General features: G+C 47.2%; 1 protein-coding gene across 2 annotated transcripts in view; it reads right to left on the bottom strand.

The window, feature by feature from the left end:
* The window catches only part of ABCA4 (ATP binding cassette subfamily A member 4), a 124,968-nt gene that overhangs the window by 90,360 nt on the left and 9,082 nt on the right, over positions 1–25,526 (bottom strand). For both annotated transcript variants that reach the window (XM_033115500.1, XM_033115499.1), the window contains exons 4-6: positions 22,983–23,122; positions 17,532–17,659; positions 12,759–12,956 (exon numbers count right to left, since the gene is read on the bottom strand). In XM_033115500.1, coding sequence (XP_032971391.1) covers positions 12,759–12,956; positions 17,532–17,659; positions 22,983–23,122 — 466 coding nt within the window. The remainder of the gene's footprint in view (positions 1–12,758; positions 12,957–17,531; positions 17,660–22,982; positions 23,123–25,526) is intronic.

Below are 25,526 nucleotides of genomic sequence, written 5' to 3' on the forward strand. Positions count from 1 at the left end.
ACCTAACAGGCCAATCAAATCATCTCACTTCTCTTGCTCAAAGGTCTTCCATGGCTCCCTACTGCTTCCAGGAAAGAGGGTCAATACCAGCCCTGGACATATGGTCTCTTATGGGCTGGTACGTGGCTCCCTCTCTAGCCTTCTCTCTGGCTTCTCCTCCCACGGCTGGCTTCTTCCTACATTCCCTACATTACCTAACAGGCATGTCAGTCTCTTTCTCATGCCTCCTCACTCTGCACACCGTGCCCCCTGCCCCTCTCTGCCTGGCAAACTTCTCATCCTTCAAGTCTCACTGCTAACACAACTATCTATTTGAAAACAATTGTCCCCATGGTAGATTTAGATACCATTCCCTTCTCTGTGCTCCTTTGCTCACCCTGCCCTGTTCTGTGGTTTAGGGAACGTTGTTTCTTTCCTTCCTTACAGGCTACACCACTGGTAATTATTCTGTTATTTACTTGTCATCTTATACAGCTCAGTGTAGACAGGAACCATGTCTGTGATTTATATTATACCGAGGGAGTGCCAAAAAATGTATACAAGTGGACACTTTGGTCAACGGTCGCTCAAGCAGTTTTCCATAGTCAGAAGAAGTGTCTGGACACTGATGGGAACCACTTTGAGCACCTCCTGTAATTGCAGAAGTCAAGCGTGACTTGTATTCATCTTTTGTTATTGGTATATTGAGTATTACAATTTTAATAATTTTTTCCTTTCTTAAAATGTGTATACCTTTTTTTGGCGCTCTCTCTCTCTCTCTCTCTCTCTCTCTCTCTCTATATATATATATATATATATATATATAATTTGATGAATGAATAGTCTTATTATAGCAACAAGCAAATCAGTTGTAATTGTTTATATACATGATACTCCCTGAAATGATATGCTCATTTAGGGCAGTATATTAGGGTTTTCCAGAGAAACAGATATAATAGGATATATATATATTATATTATATTATATATAGCAGGTCCTTGAATAACGTTTTGTTCAATGTCATTTCATTATAATGCTGCTGAGATGCCATAAGAGTTTAACTCTTGTTTATATCAATGAGCCTATGGTAAAATTGATTTTGTTACATGTTCTTTTGCTTAAAGTCACAGAACTTGTCGATAATGTTAAGTGAGGAGTTACTGTATATATTATATATGCATACATTGTGTGTGTGTATATGTGTTCAACTATATATATAAACAAATAAATATATATTATATATATATACACATACATATACATATACATACATATATATATATGTGTGTGTGTATATATATATATATATATATATATATAGAGAGAGAGAGAGAGAGAGAGAGAGAGAGAGAAAGAGAGAGAGACTTACTATAAGGGACTGGCTAATGCATATGGAGGCTAGCAAGTCTCAAAATCTGCAGTGTGAGTAGGCAGGCTGGAGACCCAGGAGAGCTGATGTTTGAGTCTGAAGGCAGAAGAAAAGCCACTGTCCCAGTTCAAAGGCAGTCAGGCACGAAAAATTCTCTCTTACTTGGGGGAGGATCTGTCCTCTTGTTCTGTTTAGGTCTTCACCTGATTAGACAAGGTCCACACACACTAGGAAGGCAAACTGTTTTGCTTAGTGTATTTATTTAAATATTAATCTTAGTCAAAAACACCCTCAAAGAAACACCCAGGATAACAGTTGACCAAATATCTGCGCACCCCATGATTCAGGCAAGTTGACACATAAAATGAACCATCACAGGCAGGGACGCTATCTTTTTATCTTTGTATCTCTCAAACTTTTTTATCCATTGCCTTTTTTAGAGTAGCTCAGGAAACATTTGTGAATTATAATACTGCGCAGTGGAATGAAGGTTGCCTTAGAGGCTGTGATACACTCTTCAACGTCCAGTTAGAAAAGGCTCTGCAAGATAAGTCTACTTTTAAGTTGCCTTCTCAAAAAGAGCAAATAATTTGTGGTGTTTTCATTTTGCAGTCAAACTCCCCCACATTGAGATCCTGTTAGAAGTAGATGCAATGAAGGAGCGCTAAGTTAATAATTTTCTGAAATGTCATAAGTATCCAGTTTTACTAATTCAATCAGTTTTATTGCCCAGGTAGTTCTGAATCATATAGCACTTAGATTTTTTTAAAGATAAAAGTAATACCTGCTTACTTACGTGAAGTACAGAAAGGGTAAAGCTTTCCCTGCAATCTGTAGCTACCCTCCAAGAGTCATCACTACTAACAATTTGTCATGTGTCCTTCCAGAAAAAACAACCCTTTACTTTATTTTTCCATCTTTGCCCTGGTTGACAATTCCACAGACTTCTGCATTTTGAACACAGTTTGTATTTTAATCGCATTAGCTTGTAGAATACTCTGTCTCAAGTCGGGCTTTTGCTTTCCCTAAAGACTAAGGGTTCACTGCAAGGACACGAGAAAAGCATCTCCCCACCCCCACATTTTCATCACCTTGTTATCTAAAAGAGTCTTGATAATTCAAAAATATTCCATAAACATTGACTAGCACTGAATTCATGTGTTAGACATGAGCGATACAAAAATGAACAGATCTCTGTCCTTGCTGAGAAAACTGACGTCAGTGGTCGTCCTCACGTTCTTATCCAATGCCCCCAAACTGAGCTACATCACACCCACGCTCAGAAGCAACAGAGTCCCTTCTGTTTGAGGACAATCTCTGCACATAGGCTCCTGACCCTTTCCCTTCTGCTTCTGCTGTGACTTGATTCTCACTATGACAGCAGAGACTGCTGTTTGTCTATCCAACTTTGCTAAAGATGATAATGCCTGCCTAAGAAACTACATTTCCCAGGCTCCCTTGTATATACATTTCCCAGCCTCCCTTGGGGTGTTCATATGATATAATCCTGACCAATAAGCTATCAGCAGGAGTCATAGGGTGGGGCTTCTGGGAAAGGTCTTTTGAAAAAGGGTCCTCTGTCCTTCACTGTCCCTCTGCCTGGAACACGGATGTGCTGAGGGAGGTACAGCAGACATCTGGAGATCATGCTAGAGATGCCTGAGGGAAAAGAGGAGGAGACCGGTTCTTGAGAAAATTTGTGGAGCCTCCAGAGCATTCCTGCGTGGCCCACCACAGGACTCTGCTTTGGGAGCAAAATGAAACCCACTGTTTTTTCAGCATTCTGTTAGACCCAATGGCAATTTCCAAATGACACAGTTATGCATTTGACAAATATATATTGAGTGCCTGCTCTGTGCCAGCTGCTGGGGGTACAGCAACGAGCAAGGCAAAATCCTGCCTTTATGAAGTTTATCTTCAAGAATCTCACTGATGTATTTTTAGGCTTCCAATCATCATTATTATTATTATGTGCTCAATATTCTCACATATGAAAGACAGAACTTCTTCTGATCCCTCCTCATCCCCCTCTCCTGTAGCTATAGTCTAACTACCCCCACCACCACCCATATTCCCGCATTTCTCAAAGTAGTCCACATTCAGGGGCTTTACTTCCTCACCATGTCTTCCACCCTCACCCTGCTACTAAGAAGCTTTAACTAGAACCCTCCGTTTCCTCCTAGTTTTTAAGTCTAAGGGATACTTTGGCTTCTTGTCTTTTCAGACCTCTCTGCTTTTCTTGACACTTTTGGCATGTCCTTTTCCTCACTTGACGTCTGTTCTCCCCTGGTTTGCTCTGTTTCTTTTCTGCCTTGCCACGAGCTCCCCTGCCTCCACCTTCCCCTTCAGTGCTGAGGGTCCCCAGGGCCTCCATACCTTCTGCCTCTCACTCTGCACGCTCTCCTTGAGAAGTTCCGTTCCCTTTCTCATTTAATCTGCTACCTTTTTGTTGATGATTTCTTAGTCTACCTCTCCAACCCAGACCTCTCCCCAGAAGTCCCGATTTATATACCCAACTGTCTGCTGGACATTTGCCCCGATCTAACTTGTCCGTAACTGATCACGTCACCTTCCCCCAAACGAGCTTCTGTTCCTGTATGCCCTTCTTCAGTGATGGCATCACCTTCTGCCCAGTCACCAAAGTTAGAAGCCTGGGAGTCATCCCTGATCTTTCCCAATTCTAATCCCCGTGTCAAATTCCCCAGCTTGGAGATGTAGGAAGTAGTGCTGGGTCTGAGTGTGGGGCAGGATAAGCCCTCTGATTTACAGAGAAGATAGCTAAGGAACATCTAAAAGACTGCTTTGGGAGGAAGCTGGAATCAAGGACCAGAGTCCAAAGAAGCTGTGCAGAGAAAAAACAATCAGGTACTAGATGATCGGGAGGCACCTAAAAAGAGCTAGGAGCCCAGAGGCACAGAAAATAAGGAATTGTCACATTCATGTGTCCAAAGAGATTAAACATCAATCAGTCACCAGCTCCTATCACTTTTAATTACTTCCCCTTCTTTGTAAGTTTGTTGTCTGTATTCCTCACTTTACTGTGGGCTGGAGATTATCTGTGGCTGTGTTTTGCCTAAGAGGACATCTTCTCTCCATTCCCTCTCCCTTACCTCCATAGGCTGTAGGCACACTGGTCTTAAAACCCCATCCCACGTCAAATTCAACACCTTGAAAAGCACCTGTTCTCTATTCAGATCTATGTGTGGCAATATCTATTTACCAATACAGATAGATATCTATATATACAATTTTTAGGCTGTTAATTTTGTTTTTGAAATTATCGGACCTTGTGTAATTCATTTGATAAATGATCTGGTATGTTTTCTCAGCAATCATTGCAAATACTTAGGACTGTTTGTAAAGTGGGGAAACCTGAACAATCAACTAGGTTCGGGTTTCAAATTTTATAAGTACTAAATTTAACAATAAAGTTTAATAATATTATCTTCCTTAAACATTTAATGTTTATGAAGTTCAATTCTAAAGTTTTTTCTGGTATTTCAGAGCCATAATTTTTTTTTCCCCCAAGTCTCACACATTTTTGTAGGCCTCTGCAAAGCTTGCAGCTCTTAGATGCTATGACTACCATTTGAGGGCCTAATAGATGAAAGGCCAACCTGCCCCATTCCACTCCTCCTAATCCAGCTCTAATAACCAGAGTCAACTCGTCTGAAGCCACTCTCCTTCTCCACAAGGTCTTCTTTCCGTTATTACTGTTCTCTACCTGCCTTCCTTCCCCCTGGGTTAGGTGGACCCTCCTAGCTGCTCCTAGAATTCTCAGTGCATTCATTTTTTACTCTTATATTGGTTTGCTATGATTTTTAATGTATCTGCCTCTCCACTGCACTATAAACTCATTAAGCATACGGATAGGCTTTTAAAAAAAATATCCTCAGAGCATACTACACAGATGTGTTGTATTAATTAACGAGTAAATTAACTGTAATCTAGTGGAAAAGAGACAGTCTATTGAGGTTTTGAGCTCCATGGGGTATCTCTAAGGTATGCTGGTGACTTACAGAAAGGGAGTGGTCAGTTCCACTTTGGGAACAGGGAAGGTGACACTTGAGCTAATATTTGAAAGACCGGTTGACACCAGTGAGGGTGAGGGCAGAGTTTGCAGATGGAAGGGGAGGGCCAGGAAATCCAGGTGGAGGGAAGAATGTGAGGAAAGTCAGCAAGGGAGAGTGACTAGAGAGATGGCCAGATAAAAACAAGACCAGGAATTTGGGGGACAGCAGCTAGAGGTGCAGTTTTGTGTCTGGTTAACACTTTCTTTTTCAATCTTGTGAATAATTGAATAATATTCATTATTCACATATTTGCTGAGCTCAGCTGTTGCCTGGTACTATAGCTGCAATTTCTTTCTGAGCGCGTTCCCATGGAGATGATAAGAATCTTGCACTAACACCTTCGTTTTAGATACCACTGACATCTCAGAATAGTGCCAACCCCTCCTAGCCAGCCCTCCATAAAATCTGATCACCAATTGTCTGAATGATGTTGCCATAAATTCTAAACTAACTTTCCCAGGACTCTCCTCTTCCTTTAGTTCCCTCCCCTGTTATCTATTCAAATTCTCATGGATTATTCCTGCCAAAAGAATCAGAAGAGAATGTAAGTTTATTTGAATGGAAATGTAAAAACATTTCTGGAAAAAAGGTCATAGAACAAATGGCAAGTAACACACACACATACACACACACACACACCCAACTGCTTCCTATGCCAAACAAGTTCTCTTAATTTCCCAAATAACAAGTAACACCTCCACGTCACAACTGGCCCAGCACCACCAACCTAAGTCCAAGGTCTGGTTAGACCTCATAAGGAGACTGGATATATAAGTAGGACTATGGGAAGGGTGTATCTCTATTATCTCCCATCAGCTATGGTTGGTCTGAGGGGTCCCTGGGCCTCGATTCTGTGAACACAAGGCCCTAGCCAGTAGCCAAGAAGATTCTGGTTAGTCAAAGTCTCTGTCTGGGTTCTCAGGGGACAAGAAACATGCCTATTATTTGGGACAAAATATTTTTTCTGAAGGCAGCATAAAACATATCAGCTACAGAAAAATTCTTGTTTGCGCAGTATTTGCTGATGCTTTGGATCCCATGGATTAATTAAACAGATACCATGCAGCCAGCACACAAAAGGAACGTTTTATGAGTTGACTTTTGTTCACTTTCTCTGATTCAAAGAACACCATTTGGAAAACAGTATGGATTTCTAAGTTGAGAATCTACTTAACACAAGGGTGCATAGGTAGCCTTAGGTTACCATGTCTACATGGATGACACGGGAGCCAGTAGGTTCTGGAGCGAAGGATGGGCTGCTGTCTTGAAAGCACCCAGACAGAGGTGAAAAGCAGATGAAGTGGTGGACAGACAGTGTGACCCGCTGTGTTCAGTCCTAGGCTGCTGCTACAGGAAATCCAGATTTATCCGGTAAGGAAGTTGTTGCTAGGCAACTGGGAGAATGTGGATTTAAAGCATGTTTGTTGCAACCTGACAGTTGTTAAGCATCAGATGAAAAGAGAGGAAGCTGGCTTCAGTGGTGAGGGGGCAACCAGAGGGGACACCCTGAGTACCAGGAAATGCGTCATGAGTGGAGAATTTAGACTAAATCACTCAGAGGTGGGAGGGAAATGCCAAACTATCTCTAATAGGAGAGGTCACAGAAACATGCTGTCTCCCAGGACTGGAGGGGACAGAGTGTCTGAGGAGAGGGTAGGCTCTAGGGTATGTGAACAGACAAGTTATGGGACTTTCTTTGGCTCAACAGAAACTAGACCCTTTTCTCTCCATTGTGACTTCAGTCCCAGTATTTGTGGGTGATGAAAGCAAAACTGAGTTTGGAACCTAGCGGCAGTCCAAAGGTCACTCAATGAGACAGACCTCTTGCTAATCTGAGGGGTCTGTGGAAGGAGAATGTCCCACCTAAGCGTTTGAGGAGGACATTTCTGGGAGTGGAACAATAATGGGGGAACAGTGGGGCCTCGGCAAAGCAGCTGCATTCTTGCTTTGATAAGAACAAAAATGTTTTCCCATTTCTTCTCTAATGGGAGTGTCACTACAACCTTATGGGATACATAACATGGGTCATGTTATCTCGATTTTACAGATGCGGCAACTGAGATCCTTTTAAATGACAGCAGGTTAGGGGCCAACCCAGAGCCAGGACCCAGTCTCCTGGCCACCAGGAGAAACGTGCTCCCGAAGGCTGCCCACGCTCTGGTCCTCTCACCAGTGGGTCCCACGCTCAGGGGAGAAGCTGACTACTTCATAATGAGTGTTAAGGAAGAATCTTTGGCTATAATGAGATCTGTTAGAAAAGATGCATATTAACGGGAGACAGGAAAGAAATTTGAATGCAAAAGCTCTTAACCTGGCATCTGGCTTCACAGGTTCCATGAGTCCCCAGCCCCCGTGGGTCTGTGTGAACTTGTATTTCTCTAGGGAAAAGGTTTAAGGCTGTTGTCAGATTCTCACAGGGAGTCCTAATCCATAAGAAGGTGAAGAACTACTGTTATATAAAGACAAGAAATATAAAAGGCCAAAATTCTTCTTAAAACCAGTTTACCCTGGAGAGAACCTGATGGCTACCTAATACCTGGCCCTAAATCTGTACCTACTGAACAAAGAACAGGACCACAGGACCCACTATCCGAAGAGCAGCCTTGGGGCCTGCTCGTGTCCTAAATGACTTTAGTTTTGACCTCTCAGTACTGTTTTCTCTTTAAATGCACAAAAACAGCAGAGGATCTGTCATGAAAATAAGCCCTGGTCCACTGTATGTCTGGAGCCTGGAGCCTGAAAGAAATCAAGGCAGGCCGGTCAAGCCCACGGGCCTAATGCACATTTAATGTAAGCACATCAACGTCCCTCTCTCCTATTGCCATTTTATGTCTTCTGTATTGAAATCTGTTCACACAGGTGAGAGTTTGATTGGCATAGACACAGATGTACGCAGAAACAAACAGTATACTAAAGCTGAAAATAAAATGTGCTTGCTGTGGCTTAATAATTTTCAGAAAAGCAAAAAACACCCTATTTTCTGACTTTGCTTTGTTTTCACCTAGGAGTCCTGCTGCCTCCCCACCCCCTCTCCCGGCTCCTGGCTCTGGGCATCACTCCTTTCTCTTCTGCACCCCCAAAACCCTCACACAGAAGTGGGAGAACGTTGACACACCAAAGATTAAGGTGATTGGAAGTTAAGTCATTAATGGGAACTCACTATAAAATCCTGGAGACATGGGGCTTTTCCAGAGAATTTTGACGCAGACAGTATCATCCCCCAATTGAAACACATAGTTGAAATTTAACAAACCTCAATGAATGATCACAGAGGGCAGAAACCATGGCCAGCTCAGACTAGGCAGCGTGTAGTCCACCCACATTGATTCACCCTGATTCAGGAATTTAGGGAGCAGAGCCAAGAGCAAAGCAGGGCAATGAAAGGAGCATGGAGCCAGGGCACCCAAGACTGCGTCTTTTCTTTATCACAAGGCAATGTTCAGTCACCCCGTATTCAAAGAGACACAGGTAAAATGAAGTCAGTAAGGTAAAAACCGTGCCAGAGTAATAGTTGAGGGGAAGGAAAGAAAGCTGAATCATGCCACACTGGAAGAGACGGCAAAGGGGAAAACCGTGGGCCCAAATGCCGGGGAGGCCAGATTTCCTCTATCAACATCCACTGACGGGGGGTAGGGAGGGAAACTCAGATTTCCCAGCAGTGTGGCAGGTCTTGGCACCCGCCTCAGTTCCCCTGCCGAACTTCCACAAATAAACATCAGAGCAGAAGGGACAGATTTGCTTCTCAGCAAGATTTCAAAGCTGTGCACCAGAGTCGGAGAAAAAACAGGAAGGAGCTAGAGGGAGGAGAAGGAGGAGGAGGGGCATGCTTACCTCGGGCCAAATCAGATGGGAAACGTCCCAACCCCTCTCCCGAAACTGACACACCATTTTTTATGAGGTGTGAAACATTTCAGGTAATGTTGGCAGTCACGATACTGTGGGCCCAGGTCTGAGCTGCTGGGTTTCAAGCTTGGGGCGGTAATCCTGAAAGACCACAGGTGAAGACAAGCTCTTTCAACTCGCAACCAAGGTGAAACCAAGAGGGGCTAAATAAATCTCCCTGGAGAAAATCCAACCACCTGGCTGCTTGTTTCTTTCACCTAGGTCACTGGGCATCCAATGTGAGCATGTGAGCGTGTGTGTGTGTGTGTGTGTGTGTACGCGCATGTGCATGTGCTTGCACGCTTGAGAGTGTACGGAGATGGGTGGGGTGGAGTAAGGTCATGGTCTTGTATTTGGATTATTTGAAGATGACAACACTGACTGACTCCAAGGGGCTGAGGAAAAATACAGCTGGCCGCAGTTGGTGCTAAACCCCCAAACCTCCTCTCTGATTCTCACAGCTGCCCCAGTTGCTGGTGGGTTGCGCTCCCACCCTCCAGAAACCTCCCCAGCTCCTTACACAACAAGGTCAGGTGCCATCACAGTGGCTTACTGGGATCGTCCCTCTTTCTTTGTTAATGAGCACTGACTTGGCGTTTCATAAAACCTTATTTATACGCTGGCGTATGAGAAAACCGCCCAGGAGAGCAGAAGGCCCAGAGTTCCCCACTCTGCAGCTCAGCGTGGCTGCTGGCCAACCAGCTGCAATAACAGCCTCATCCCAGAGGGGTCCCGGCCCCTGGCCTCGGAGCAGCCCCTGCCTCCCCGGTGCCCCTCTCACAGGGTGGGAGTGGGGGTCTGCCCTGAGCCTTTCTGGGCTGCCTCAGGGTTGTTTTTCTAGAAACAGTGATAGAAGCAATAAAAGCAAAAATCCTGTCTTCATGCCTATCATTGCTTTTAGGTTTCCTTATTAGTAATTAAAAAAAAAAATGTTTAGCCACTTTGTCCATTTGTCAGACGGAGAAGCACATTTGAAGGGCACCGGACTGGGTGTTTGTCCTGTTTGCTTGGGGCCCATGGGTCCTGTATTGTTCTGGTCTGTCCCCATTGAGATGAGCAGGAGTAAGGAGATGGCGGGCGGGCAGTCCTCTCGGCCTGTCTCCCACTAGGTTTCTCCTCTAGGCAGTCTCTGGGGCCACTCGCCGGCTTCACAGAGAGCATGATTCTCCACAGCCACCCTGGTCTTATGGGTGCTTCAAAGCCTTAGAGGCATTTGGGGTCATATTATTATGATGCTTGCTGTCTAGAGGTTGAGACTGTGAATCAAACTCCTATGTTCTAGGCCAGGAAATCTCAACCGCGGCAGGAGATTGGAATGAACTTGGGAAGCTTTGAAAAATACTAAGGGCCAACAGAATCAGAACCCAGGGGTGCGAGCGGAGCATTCACAGTCTTTGAAAGCTCCCCAGGTGATTCAATGTGCAGCCTGGCTGGGAACAATTGATCGAGGGGCCAAATGTTGGCGTTTCTAAGCTGCCCTCTGTGGCATGGCCTGTTTGCTAACAGGGTTCAGAGAGGGTGGGAGGGGCATGCTTGGAGCGTCGGCCTCGGCTCATGCCTGGCACCTCACAGGTGCCCAGTTCAGGTTTAAGGGCATGGACACGGGCACAGAGGTGGTGAGCAAGCATGCAGGATCCGTCTCAGGTCAGTGAAGGTGACTGGCCCAAGTTCTTCTCTGGCTTCTGAACTCTAGTACTTGCCAGAGCAGCATATAAGGTCAGAAAGACTTTCTGGTCTTTCTTGTCTGACAAATAAACATTCTGAAGCCAGTGTGGGGTTCCAGTTCCTAATGAAACAGTTTACCCAGGTCCCCCTTTATCCTGCTACTTCCAGACCTGACCCCCAGCATTGCTGGTCATGCCACAAAGGTACATTTATCTATCCCACCAGCCAAGGTTCTTAAAAAAGAGAGGTGAGACCCTGCTGCTTTTCTAGTGACCAGAGGATTGCACGATCCTGGGTACCCTGGAAACCGCCAACAGCTCTGCAAACACAGGTACTGGTTTCCTAGCTGTACTGGTGTTCACTGCCCAGAATAAGAAGGATCGTTCTCACCTTACTTACTATTCTGTCTGATTCTGAAAATAAACCAAGGAGTGTGTCTAAAATTGGGTTCCTTTGGAACTTTGGACAGAGAAGTTTGAACCCCATGGTTCTTTATTCTCCTTGCAGCATGGGGAGCCAAGAGACCTTTCCTGGGGTCCTTCCTGGGTTCTCAGTGGTGGTGGCCTCCACAGGTCCCAACCGTACTACTACCTTGATGAGCTGGGAACACTGTAGAGTAACCTTCTAAGTGAAAGTCACACTTTGAAAGGGGTGAAGTGTGAACACTGCCAGAAACTGTGGAGTCTTGTTTTATTTTGTTTCATTTTAAAAAGACTTCAGCTGGCTTTTTAAAAACACGCCCGAGAGTGGGTTTTCTGGGACTTGAGAGAGTAACCATAAAAAGGCAAAACACAAATTTCTCAACCAAGCTCTTAGTGACTGACATTTCCCATAACACGTTTCCAGAAATTAAACTGTAGGCACAAGAAAAACCACAATTCAATACTGGAATCATTATATCTGTTACTTTCCCTGAAGGATTCTAATTTTGAGTGTTTCTTAAAGCATGACCTACAGTGAACTACATCAGAATTACCTAAGGTTACAGGACTGACTCGGCCCAGCCCAGATCTCCTAAATTGGTCTCTGGGGGTGGGAATTGGGAACTTGCATCTTTTACCAGCTTCTTTGATGATTTTCATATATTCTGAAATATGAGAACCGCTGCTCTAAAATTCCCTTACATAACTACCTCTCATCTTATCCTTCTAGCAAAAGAAGAGATATCAGTTCCCAAGAAGGGATGCAGTTCCAGAACACAGGGTTGAGCTAGATCAGGGCTTTCCAAATTTTTGAAACTATGAAATTTTCTGTTATTTTTTTTTCTACCCAGAAACAGTATTTGGGGTCAAGAACAGACCCACATGAGGGAGAGTGACGCTCTTCTGTATTGGAATTTATTAAATGCTTTGCATATGTTTTTTCATGTATCTCTTCCTATCACTCTATAAATATTATATTGCTTTATAGGTGAGTGATGGGACAGGAAAGGTCAGCTATGTTGCCCGTGATCACCTAGCTGGGAAATGACAGGGCAGGGAGTTAAACCAGGCCTCCTTCTCCTTTCCATGCTGCTAGAGGGTGGAGAGGATTTATCCCATCTTTGGGGTGAACTCAGATCTGCCGCAGCCACATACCTAATGGTGACGACTGGACCAATGCTTAGAAACGCCACTAGTCAGGATTCCTTGGGCCTTTGGAGGGAGTCTGGAGCTTCCTTAAGGACTCCCTGAACACCAGGCTTATGTCCTGCCCACCTATCAATTCACAAGTCCCCAGTGGCCTGCAACCAGGCCCCGCTGCCCCAGGAATGACCTTCCAAGGGGCAAGCAGCTCAAAATCTCCCTTACCACATGGAAGAGCTTGAAGAAATCCACGTTGGCATACAGAGTGTCTTCCATCCACTGTAGGGTGCCCTGGGAGAGGGAGCACATGGCGTCACGTACTGTCCGTGCCCCGTGCCGCCGGCTGAAGATGATGAAGCGCTCCAGGAGGGCCTCACTGCAGGCGATATCCTTCAGAGCCAAGTCTGGGACTCCGTGAGCAAACTGCAGGGAGGAGAAGCAACACTGGAAGCCTGCCTGTTATAGGAGAATACTGGCCCCCGAAAGATGTCTACGTCCTCACCCACAGAATCCGTGAATGCATTACAAGGTTGCTTGGCCAGGGGGATTAAGATTGCAGATGAAATTAAATTTGCTAATCAGTTGATTTTAAGATACAGAGATTATTTTAGATTATCTGGGTGGGCCCAGTGTAATCACAAGTGTCCTTTAAACGTGGAAGAAGGAGGCAGAAGAAACAATGTCAGAGTAAGGCGATGTGAGAAAGACCTGACTGGCTGCTGCTGGCCTTGTAGATGAAAGGAAGCCCAGGGATGTGGACAGTCTCTGAAAAGTGGAAAATGGATTTCCCTCTACACCAGCGCCCCCCACCCCCAGTAAGGAACACAATGCTGCCAACACCTTGACTTTCAGACCATTAAGTCATTAAGTTTATGGTAATTTGTTACAGCAGCAAGGAGAAACTAATATACCCCACGCCACATTTTATCAGAGAGCCATTTAAAATTTGAGAGATTCCCTTCTTAGCACACAATGCCAAGGTGCCATCAGGACTTAGTCCCTGAAGCTGAGGTGGGGGAGGGGCTAGAATGCATTTGGACTTATGGAGAAGGACCAACCCCCCTCTCCTTTCTCACCAGATTTAGCAAATAAAAATACTGGACATGCCGTTAAATTGGAATTTGAGATAACTAATGAACATTTTTTTAGTACAAGTGTGTCCCACATAAAGTCTAAAGGGGGCATACTCATGCTAAAAAAGTATTTGTTTATCTGAAATTCAAATGAAACTAGGCATCCTGTATTTTGTCTGATGACCCTAACCCCTGGATAACCCCTATCCTACAGCTCCTGTGGATTCAGGGACAGTGACTCTTGAAGGACAATCTCCGTAATGGCCTCCAGAGGCTAAGGAGGCCTCAACCCTGGCCAGGGACCCTTGGCCACCAAGCACAGTGACACCCTTGGAGTCCCGGCCTTTCAGCAAAGGACAGGAACCTGAGTACCACGAACAGGTTCACGAGCTTCCCCGGCTTCTGCAATTTCCCCATGGCTTCCAATTATACACAGCCCCCCAGGCTGCAAAGCAGAGCAGGCCCAAGCTCTGTACCCTCTACCCTCTGTGTGGAGACTGTCCAGACCACAGATGGAAACCTGGTACTTAAACGAGGCACTCGTCATGGCTGATGCTGGGTTGGTGTGGACTCCGTCAATCTCAGGGGACTGTCACTGGGTGCATATTCCAGCGGAGCCTTCCTGTTTTGCTCATATTTTGCTTCTTATCTCCAGGCAAAATCCTACCCCCAGCCCTAATTCCAGAGTCTGAAGCATTTTGAGGTAAAGAGAACCAATGAGCTCATTTTGACCAAACTTCTCATATGTCAGGGGAGAAAAGTTATGGAGGAGCGGTTAGGTGACTTGAGAAGGTTACACAGCAGGCTAGTGGGGAAGCTGGGACCCCACGGAAGTCCCCCACTCATTCTTTCACTCAGTCTCATTCATTCAGCACTCACTCACTGAGTTCCCATTCTGCCCGGACTAGGATAGTTACTGGGGATACAGAGAGAATCAGGTGAGTTTTCTGCTTTCCAAGGAGCTCACCGGCTAACTGGAAATGCAGGCGTATAAACAGCTGTAAGTGCATGATTGGAAATAGTGAAACCAGAGCACAGAAGAGGGGGGTTAAGAATCACTAGTAAAAATAGCTAACATTTATTGAGTGTTTACTGTGTGCCAGACACTCTTCTAAGTGCTTTACATATATTGATTCTGTTACCCCCCACAACAACCATATATGGTAGGAAGTTTTTTTTTTTTTTATCTGCACTTTACAAATGCGGAAACAGAAGCACAGAGTGGTGAATTAACTTGCCAGAGGTCACACAGTTAGCTATGTGGCCTTGCTGAGATTTGAACATACAGCTTGGGCTTAATCATTACCTGTTAGCTCTTTGTCGAGTAGAGAAGAAGGAAAGGTCAGGACAAAGAAAGGAGGGTTTATGAACAATTTAAGGAAGCAAGTCCAGGAGTTGACAGGGCTCGGGCCAGGGGGTGGGATGAGGGATGAACCAGAGAATTGTACCGCTTGCATCATCTAATAATTCCCTAGATGGCGAAAGATGCAATTAATTCCCTTCTGAGCTGTGCTCAGACACTAGGCAGAAAGGACCGGGAGGAATATCCAGTCTGATGGTAAAGAACAAAACTCCATGTTTGATGAGGATGATCAATTAGAGAGCTGTGAGCCACATGTGGCTATTTAAATTGAAAGTAATTAAAATTAAATTACATTTAAAATTCAGTTCCTCAACTGCTTTAGCCCTATTTCAAGTGCCTGCCTGTCACATGTGGCTACTGGCGACCACAGCGGACAGCACAGAGAGAAAACACTGCCATCTTGGAGGAAGTTTCTACTGGACATGCTGCTAAAGATCCACCGAGCTGAACAGAGACCAAGACCAAGGTACAGATCAGGAGGCAGGCGCCCGAGGCAGCCAGCTGGGAAGCGGGGTGGCACGGGTGCAAAGGGAGCATGAATGACATCGCCAAGCGTGGGAGCGCTGGGCTCCCTCTTAAATTCTGGGTTCGCTGGTCAGGGACGCATTAGCTCATTACTAAATAAAGTCATAACCCAGTGATCCTGGCTCCTTCTCCCCCATGAAAGGCCTCAGCCCTAACGCTAGTAGCACAGCAACGAGAGATCCAAATGGCACGTCTCTGAGACACTGGAAAGAAATTTCCCCTAAATTCCTGCCCTTTTCTCCACCTCCCTTTTATTACCAACTGGAAGTCATGACAGGCATTTCCAGGACTTGAGTTTTATGAGCAGAAGGGAAAATGAACAATCAATGCTGCTTCCAACCCCTCTGTGGGGGTGGCAGGGGAAGTAGAGCGGGGCAGCCAGGCCTGACTCCAAGGGCCTCGCCAGGAGCCCACAGCAGCCGAGGCCTGGGTACTGCGGGCGCCATGCTCCAAGGGCCCTGACACACAGCCCCCAGGGCTTACCCTCAGGTCCCCTTGTCTAGTTTCGGTGAAAACCTCAGGGTCTGAGAAGCCAGAAAAGCAGGTATGGGCTTCTTCACTGTTGTGCAGGGAAGCAGCTTGAAAACCCCCTTCAGCAGAGCCAGCCCCAACCAGGCAGGTGGGGTGCCTCTCCCTCCTCTGGGCTGAGACAGCACCCTGGGCAGACCTTTATCTCAGGACGGACACAGGCCCCGAAATTCTCTTGTTTATGTCTGGTCTCCCCTGCTGTCTGGGCGGGAGGTACAGACCAAGCCAGAAGACGCAGAAGGGTGTGTGTGCGTGCTCTCACTGCTGCTTACCCTGCCTTCTCACTGAGTTCATCCCACTAGGAACCCACACACACCCACGATGCTGGGTCAGGAGCCCATAAGGCCCCAAACCAGAGCCGCGGTTCTCACCCTGGAGCCTGTGAGAATCACCTGGAGGGCTGGTTAAAGCACAGATTGCTGGTTGGTCTGGGGTGGAACCTGAGAATGTGCATTACGTACGAACAAGCCCCCAGTCCTCGCCGATGCTACGGGACCACTGAACTGGATGGAGTACAGAAGACTGGAGTAGGAATGAGGAGACCCGGATTCCACTGCAACGCTGACAATTTCTAGCTCTAAAGCCTCGGGCAAATCACTCGGTCACCAGATGCCTCAGTTTCCCCATCTGTTTGACCCATGTCAGGATTCATGTGAAAAACACACAGCTAAGAGACGTGAAAGTCATGTGTCAATGGTAAACATGCTCTGAATAAATATAAGAGAGTATGAAAATGGATGAAATAGATTTGGGGGTGGTGGCGGGAATAGGCCATATTGTGCAAAGGGGATAAGAGGAAGGGGTTTGCCTGGCACGGAGAAGAAATGGTGCAGGAAATCAGGGGTCTACTCTGCACGCTGCCGTTACCTGGGAGTGAGCGCAGCACACTCTGCGCCTTTGTACTGCCGGCTTCTCTGCCTGGAACTCTCCCAGTTATCTCCATGGCCACCGTCTTTTCAGTCAGGGCTGCTCAGACACCACCTCCTCAGGAAGGCCTTCCCTGACCACCTCATTTAAAACCTCCCCCGTCCCACACCCCTCAGTCCCTCCCAAACCCCTGACCCTGCTAGATTTTCCTCAACCTGGAAACTCATGGTTTCCTTTACTTACTTTGTTATCTCCTGTCGCCCCCACTGGATATAAGCTCCTAGAGTCAGGGTCTTCCCCGTGTTGTTCACACTGTGATATTTAATGAATATTTAATGGATACACGAATAAGCCTCAGTTTCCACACCTAGAAGAGGAGGTTGAGCCATATGATCTATAAGTTCCTTCTCGTCCTACAAATCGGAGAGGTTCTGTTACCAGGATTTATACCAACTCAGAATCCCAGGAGGGGAACACTCATCATCTCAAGTGACCCCGAGGTATTGTTCTGAATTTGTGGCATGCATCATGGGTTCTGAGTGTGAAAGCAAGAAGGAAAACATGCCCCCGTGTTCCTGGCCTTTTTCAGGCTCACGCTTGCCCTTGCCCTTCAGGGACAACGGACCGAGGCCATGCACCTACCTGCTCTGGTCGGACTTGGGAGTTGACCAGAAGGTGGACAACTGAGTCCGACAGGCCAATGTTTTTCACGAGAAATCGTGTCAGTGTTTCTTCATCTTTTAGGACATCCAGGATTCGTATTCCTTTTCCTGTCCATGAAGGAGAAAAAAAAAGTCAGGTTGTTGAAGGGGAGGTAGGTCAAAAAAGTGAAAACCTCGAGAACTGATGGGAAACATTTTCAACTGGACGCTCAGAAGAAGCCTCTGTTCTTGTGTTCCCTGGGAGCACCGGGAGGTCAGGGGTCCTGCCGATAGGCTGTCGCCAACAGAGTCACAGCATTGGCTGCTGAAGCAGTTGGGCAAAGTTTGATGAGAAGGCACAGAAGGTGAACAACATTAGCTCAGGGTGGGGGTAGGGGCGTCCGATATTTTGAGGGGTTGGTCGAGGTCAGCGGCTCTCCAGGAGATGGGGGTGAGGAACTAGAGCAGGGGAATTTTGTCCCCCTGGGAATATTTGGAAATGTCTGGAGACATTTCGGTCGTCACAGCTGGAAGGTGTTAGTTGGTAAAGACCACAGATGCTGCTAAATAACCCACAATGCACAGGACAACAAGCTCCCCCCACCGAAAAACAAACAAGCAAACAAAAACCTAAAGCACTATCTGGTCCAAAATGCCAATGGTTCCAAGGTTGAGAATTGTTAGTCTAGGATTAGAGGAGACTCGTGCTCTGTCCACAGCGCCCTTGTCATGGGGTACAGGATTCGTCTTCGTGTTTTTGTCGTCTCCGTTAAGGCTCTAAGCTCAAGATATCGACATGAACTAAGAGACACGAGGCTGTTCAGGGCAAAAAAGCTTCAACCGGGAAAGAAGGGAATGGCCTATTGTTGAGCTTGCAATTTCTTGCCCTGATCATCCCAGTAACATTCTCTCTAGCTCCACTCAATACCTGTTGGAAACAGACATTTCTTTCTGGGGAGGCATAAAGGACTGCTAACAGTTTAGGTAACCTTGGGGCAAGTGATTGACCCTCTCTGTGTACGCACTTTCCACATCTCCCTCTCAGGGTTGCTGTAGGGCTGACGAGGAACCAGGAACACAAAGTGTTTAAATCTCCGGCATGCAAAGAGTGAGGACCCAATACATGCTTCTTCTGACTGCACTGATTTTATTCTTACCCCTCCCCAGGCAGTCACACCCAGGGTTCCCACCTCCTCTACCTGTTTCCAGGGCTGCACTGTTACAGTTCGTGAGGCCAGAGAAGAAGGTCAGGCCCAGATATTTATGGAACCATGTCAACATTAAGGGAAAGCGTTTAGGTTGCCTGAAAATGCTTCTCCTGGAAACCGTTTGACTGTATATCGCTTAGTTCTTCTTTAACTAAATTTGATCGTCAAATGCTCCTGCTCTTTTGAGGCCGTAACACCGCAGAGCTCATCTCCTCCCTTCCCAGATTCTTCTCTCCCAGGCAGCCAAGAGGCCCCGCCCCCTGAGTGCTCGACAGGGCCGTCCCTTCGTTTGCTTGTTGTGACTCTCCCTGTATAGTGCCTTGTCCAGATCGATGTGGCCGCTGATTTCCTCTTGAAAGGGGAAATGGATCAACCACAGGCCTGGCCATGTAGCGAGGGCAGGGGCGACCTCTCCTGCGTCCCACTGCACAGCCGCCTCCCTCACCAGAATGGGTGCTTCAGAGTCGTGCAGCCGGGTAGCTCAGGATCACTTCCCTTTGCATAGCACAGGCCCAAAGGCTGTAGGGCAATCGGACACAGGACGGAGTCGCAGGGAGGAGGAGGGTTCTGAGAGGGGCTGCTCTATTTGCTTCTTGCCTTCCCTCCTTTTCACTAATGGAAATCCTGCCATCTTCCAAACTCAGCTCTTGCTTCCTCTCATCCATCTCCTGGGGCACCAGCTCAGTTGTTCTTCTCCCAATCACTTTTTTATATACAGCGTTATATTGTATACTCTGGCCTCCAGCAACAACCACACACACACACACACACACACACACACACACACACACACACACGAGTCTGCTTATGGATTCTACTTTTATGAATTCCCCTTTTCATACCTAGCAATCAACGCTGGGCACACAGATATAAGCCCTTGGAGTCACTTGTTTCTGACACCCCGCATTAGACTCTGACATGGACTCAGGGCCTCCGTAAATGGAATGGGAGGAGGCACCCAATAAATACCTGTTGTTTTGACCTGAGAGTTAGGACCCCATTTGACTGTTGATCTTTTTGTTATTCTTTAACTCACTCACCTGACCTTACATACACATTCCTTGCTGGGGAGAGGGACAAAATGAAGGAGACAGGGAGCGATTTTGCCCCGGCATTGCACGGTATCCTTCCCAGGTGATTGGCTGCTGTGACCCTCGGGGGAAGGGGCGTTCTGATTCCACACACCTGAGGGGAGGTGGGGGCCACCCTGGAGGGAGAGTGTGGGGCCCACAATGTAAGAGGTGGCCGATACCAGACAGAGGCTGCACTAGACTCTCAAGGGAGAAATGTGAACTGGGGGCCCAAGGAAAGAAAAATAAATTTAGTTTAAAATGTGGTTCTTCTTGTTCTCTTCCCCAAGAAGATTAGAGAATGGGGGAGGGAACTGCTGAGGCCCCCGGATCGGAGGGGAGCTGAGGTGGGAGGGAAGCCAGGAGAATGTGTGAGGCTTATGGGAAGAAGATGTTTAAAGATGATTGAGAGACCGGCAGAGCTTGCTTGGGGTGAGAGGGGAGTGGGCTTCATGTCTGTCTTTTACCACTAATCCTCCCCTGCTGAGAATGCTGTACTACAGGTTTGCTAGAAAGGAAAATGCTGCCTGGTCTCCCATCAGCATACTTTCCCAGGTGACTGGGGAACTGACAGGCAAAAGCACACACCAGTGACAGCCACCCACCTCACTTTCAATGACTTAACCATCCACTGCAGCTTTGGGTTGAGGATTCCGTGTTCGCAGCCAGCCATGTGCCCAGGTGACACTGGGACAGACTTTGAAATCGTCTGAGTGCTGACAGTGGACTTCAGTCCCCAGCCTGGAATTCCTTCAGAGACTGTGTCCCAGACTTTACTTGGGGATGGTCCCTTGTCCCTCCTGATGGCCACTGAGGTCAGGGTTTCTGCATAGTCTCCATTCCATTCCCCCAGATTTTGTTGGGAGCCTCAGCTGGCATTCCCTGAACTGGTCTCCTCAGACTTCAGATGTCATTTAGGGATTTTTTTCCCCTCAGACCCTGAAGGCCTGCAGAAGGAACCACCTGTGTGCCAATTCACTCCTTGTCCTACTTTGGCGTTAGGAAGTAGTGATTGTGGTTGTCATGTGCACACTGTAAAGACCACAGAGAAATTGTGGTTTGAGATGACTTCCTTTACACTTCCTCCCAGCTGGACTCCATCTGGTGATCAAACACCAAAATAAAATGTCTGCTGGATGAACAGGGTGGGCCATCACTCCAGGGCTTGGAGAGCCACGTTCTCCTCTACTGTTTCTTAGGGAAAAAATGCTTTCTGGTTGGTGTCCCCACCCCCCACCCCTTTTCTCCCCCTTATTGTGAAAATGCTAATTGAGCTAAGTGAACTCTTCTATCCAAAGCAGCCAAGAACGTAGTGCTTAATTTGGTTTTACTACATAAAGTACCTGCGTTACTATTTTTGAAACAATTAGAATGTGATGAAGTAACCTTAACATCCCATCTGAACTCCTGTCCTTTTTTGCTCAGTGGGGTGAGAAGAGTGAAGGTGGCCAGTGTGAGGAGGATCACATCTCCTTACAGAGCTTCCCCCCGCGACTCCCCTGAGCTCTCGAAGCTCCCCGGGCTCTCGCCTCAGCGTGGTGTGGTTACTGGTCACTCAATCCTTCCACCCTGCCCGGCAGCAGGGCAGGCACATAGTGGGACGTGTCTCTCGGACCCCAGGGACGAGCACAGCGCCTGGCTCAGTAGGCGCTTGCCAAATACCTGCTGGATGTTGACAGCTGCCTATGTGTGGCTCCCTGGGCCGATCGGTACCCTTCTCCAATCCTCCTTGTCTGGAGCCCTAAGTAGGAGCTGCTCTAGCCAGCACCCCCAGTCCCCGTGGTAGACCCCTTCCTTATCCCTGTCATTTTCTAAGTCTGTCCCGAGAATCACAGCGCCCCACCCCCATCCTAGGAGCAGACATCTCCCATCTCCACACTGCTTCCTTCACAGACTCTGAGTCCCCCTCCTCCCGTGAAAAATCTTCCCCACACCAGCGGCCTTTTCTCCACCCCTGGACTGCAATGATCTCAGGGTTCCTGATAAGCTTTGCTCCCTCCCAGCCACTCATTTGCTCCTCCCAAGGGATGGGTTCCAGCTGGTGCCCAGGCCGCTGCCATGTGCAGTCCGTCCGGCCGTCTGCAGAGGAGCCTACTGGGCAAACGACAACCACACAACATCCACTTGTGCTTTAGGAAGAGACGTCAGAGTACTTACCGGGGTTGGGTTTGTTTGTTTCTTGTTCTTCCCCTGGGGAGGAGAGACACAGGAGATTCCTCCTCACTGTTCCTGACCCCAAACAGCTGTTCTATCCACACGGCCTCAGTGCCCAGGTGACCCATCCAGCCGGGCCTCTCATTTCCTTCGCCTCCTCAACTAAACCCTTACCTCCGCTCTCTCCACTTCAACCACCATGTCCCCACCTCGGGGCTCATTCTCACCTTTTCTGCCTGCCTTTGAAATCCTGAATTCACATACTTCACTTTCTGACCAAAGCTGTCAATCCTTCCATCACGCTCATTTTCTCAGTCCTTAAACAGGGTCATGGAACCCCCTGAGACCTCCATTCCCCTCCATTTTCTCCTGGGCCATCTCAGTACTTCTGGCTTCTCGTCCATCCTTATGCATCCTGGACTTGACGTGTGTAGTCCAAACCTCCCTCAACCCCCTTGCCTCCTGGACGTTTTGTGGCACCTCCCCACACACACCCAGGCCTGCATCCCCCCACTGTGCACCTGCTCTGCCTCAGGGCCTGGGGTGCTGAATATTACTGAAAGAAATCAAACGACTGTACATATTTATGTCATGATGAACATACGCTCTCTGAGCTCCCTGAGTCCTTAGTGCTACTAGGCATTGCTTGTCCATGTTCCTGGTTAGCTCATTCTCTAGGGCTCTGTGAAAACTGTCCCACACCTTTACCTTACTCCACAAATCCCTCCTCCCCTACTTCCCAGGGCACAAGCTCTCCTGGCATGCCCCTTTCTGTCTCTGGACTTACCAGGGGTAAGGGTAAGACCTTGCCTGCTCTCCTTCCTAACTTCCTACCTTCAGGCTGGTAGGGAGAGGAGTCCCCACCAAGGTTAGCCTCACTCCACCTCTAGATGCCATCCCTTCCTGTCTCCTCTAGTATCTTTTCTCACCAAATCTCCCCACTCTTCACTGTATCTTCAGTGTCTCTGATGTATGAGGCAAGTGAGAGGTGATGGCTGAGAACATCGAAGCCCACCTTACCTGCAATTCTCTGAGGCTGAGTCCGGAGGGTATCCATAAGTAGAGACAAGGTGCGGAGTTCTGTCCAAACATGGCCGAGCTGCTGGCTCTCTGGTGCATCCACGAGGAGTTCTTGGAAATCTCGATACACTCTTGCCAAGCTGGAAGAAAGACAATGCCTCATCAATAAAGACATTGCTGCCATTTTCTTCTTCATCATCATCATCATCCCGCCTTGTGCAATTTTTTTAAGATACCACCTGCTTTTCCCAGCTACTACATAATGCATCCTTAGAATACTGCCAAAACAAAAGGAGAAAGATAGTTTTACTTCCTTCTATATAGAAAATAACAAACAGGAGTGGTAAACAATTTGCTCAGTATTCCAACTTTGGCAGGGCCAGGTCACCTCTCAACCCCATTCTCTACGTGTCTCCTGTTCAGAGAAGCCTTAAACAGGTTAGCATTCGTAGATATGATTAGAGGTTCTTCCCAACCATCCCCAGCTTCACTGAGACCTGCCCTTCCAGCCATTCACAGGGGTAGGTTCTGCCAGCCATACTTGATCCACAAGTCCCTCCCTGAACTTGTGCGTGCACACACCTCTGCCAAGGCTGATTGGACTAGGAGAATGAAGCCAAGCCAACCAGATTCGTTCCCAGGAATTTAAGTGATATGTAAGGATGCGCTTCGGATTGCCCAAGATAAGGTGCGGGGAACTGGGCAACCAGCACCAGATTGGGCAGTGAGAAGCAGGGAACACAGGTCCATGGAGAGAGGCAAATGGAGTAGATGTCCAGAGAGAGGCAGAGAGGATGGACCTTCAGGCCAGATGGCAGAGAGCAGCTCCTGACAGCTTCTGACAGCTCTGCAGTTCTTGCCCTGCCTCTCCTGAGACCTGCCCTGAGCAGGTATAGTTTCCAAATCATATATTTCACTCTGGGCCTGAAGCTTATTTAAATGGGTTTCTGTGCCTTGCAAGCAAAAGATCCTTGAATAAGCCAATTATTTCACCTGTAATGTGTGTGTGTGAAATACGAAACCCCGATTTCTTGGTTCAAATGTAGCATACAACCGGAGTCAGAAGGCCCCCTTCCCCAGCTCTCACCCCTCAGCCTACAGATACCACCAAAGCTCCATCTAGCCTCCCCTGAGACGTCTCCAAGGCTTCCCGGATTCCATTTTGCGACCCATGGGATCTCTCTAGATGGGTAGGTGTTTCTTTTTAGGCACCTCAAAGAGATTCAAGCTCAAAGTGTAGATTGTAAATTAAAGCCTTCAGGCAGTGTTTGCAGCCATGGGAGCCCAGCTGAAATGTCACCTCCCTGACTTTCCCAGGAAGACTGGTGTTCCCTCTTTTACCTTCCTATAATCCAGGGGTCAGCAGACAGTTACGTATTCTAGGCTTGTGGGCTATAGAGTCTCTGTCGCAAGTACTCAACTATGCCATTGTATGGCAAAAGCAGCCACAGTTTGTTTCCGGTGGAGAAGGCTACCTCTGGGCATTTGGCTGATTTACCAAATTTTCTTTTTTTTTCAGCCGAAATTCAGTTTTGTCCTAGAATTATATCCAGAGCTCCTCTAAGGAAAAACTGGAGTAACCAAATATCTTGATTTTCATTTGACTTGGTGTTTATACAAGAAACGTGAAGTCCGCTCTCCACCAAATCCTCGTGGGTGACCCTTGGGTGTTAATTTCACAAGCTGCAACTCAAGTTCAGCCCAGTGGGTGAAGGACAACACTGTCCTCATTCCTGAGCCTCTGTCTATAGGACATGCTCACATCATGTCCTCCCACCTCCTGCCCTGAAAGGAAATTCCAAAGATAGACTCTTTTCCTGTAAGACTGGGCTTGAAATTCGACCCCAGACCAGTGGTCATTAACCTGGAGTCCACAAGTGCCCTGACATCAGTGTAATGGGGTGTGTGTGTGTGTGTGTGTGTGTGTGTTCATTTTTCTTAGGAGAGGGGCCATCAGTTTTATCAGCTTCTCGGAGTGGTCTTCAGCCCCGCAGGTTAAGAACCGCTGCCCTCCAGCCATATCCTAAGATTTTGTTGCCCGAGGGAACTGATGGCATCTATAAGAGAAAACTTGGAATTTGTCCTTTTCTCCCAGGAAGAAAACTTCACCTTGCAAATCTGATTTCATTCACCTTTGAAATATTCCTTGACATTTTTCTTAGCCTTTAGATGACCGAGAAGGCTTTTAAAGGAACAGAGATCTGTCAGGCTTGACTGGGGTGGACTGACGTAAGACAGCAGAAGGGGAACAGAGTTTTTCTCATTCAGTGAATCCACCCAAGTGGACGGATGACCTGGAGGCCCTGGACACATCTCAGTGGAGTGCAGCCATCGGACTTCAGGTCACATCTTAGAAATATAAGGACCGAGAAATCGTGTCATGTGGTCTTAGCTTGAAGCTTTCTCCCCAAGCACCTCGACAGCTAACGCAATGATCCACAGAGAGGAAATACGCCCTGCTCCTACGAGCTTAAGGGTTCAGCAAGCCACAAAAACAGTCATCCAGCATTCACGCTGTGTATGTGCCCACGTGAGTTCCAGCAT

The sequence above is a fragment of the Rhinolophus ferrumequinum genome, chromosome 9 (genome assembly GCF_004115265.2).
Source record: "Rhinolophus ferrumequinum isolate MPI-CBG mRhiFer1 chromosome 9, mRhiFer1_v1.p, whole genome shotgun sequence".
Taxonomy (NCBI): Eukaryota; Metazoa; Chordata; class Mammalia; order Chiroptera; family Rhinolophidae; genus Rhinolophus; species Rhinolophus ferrumequinum.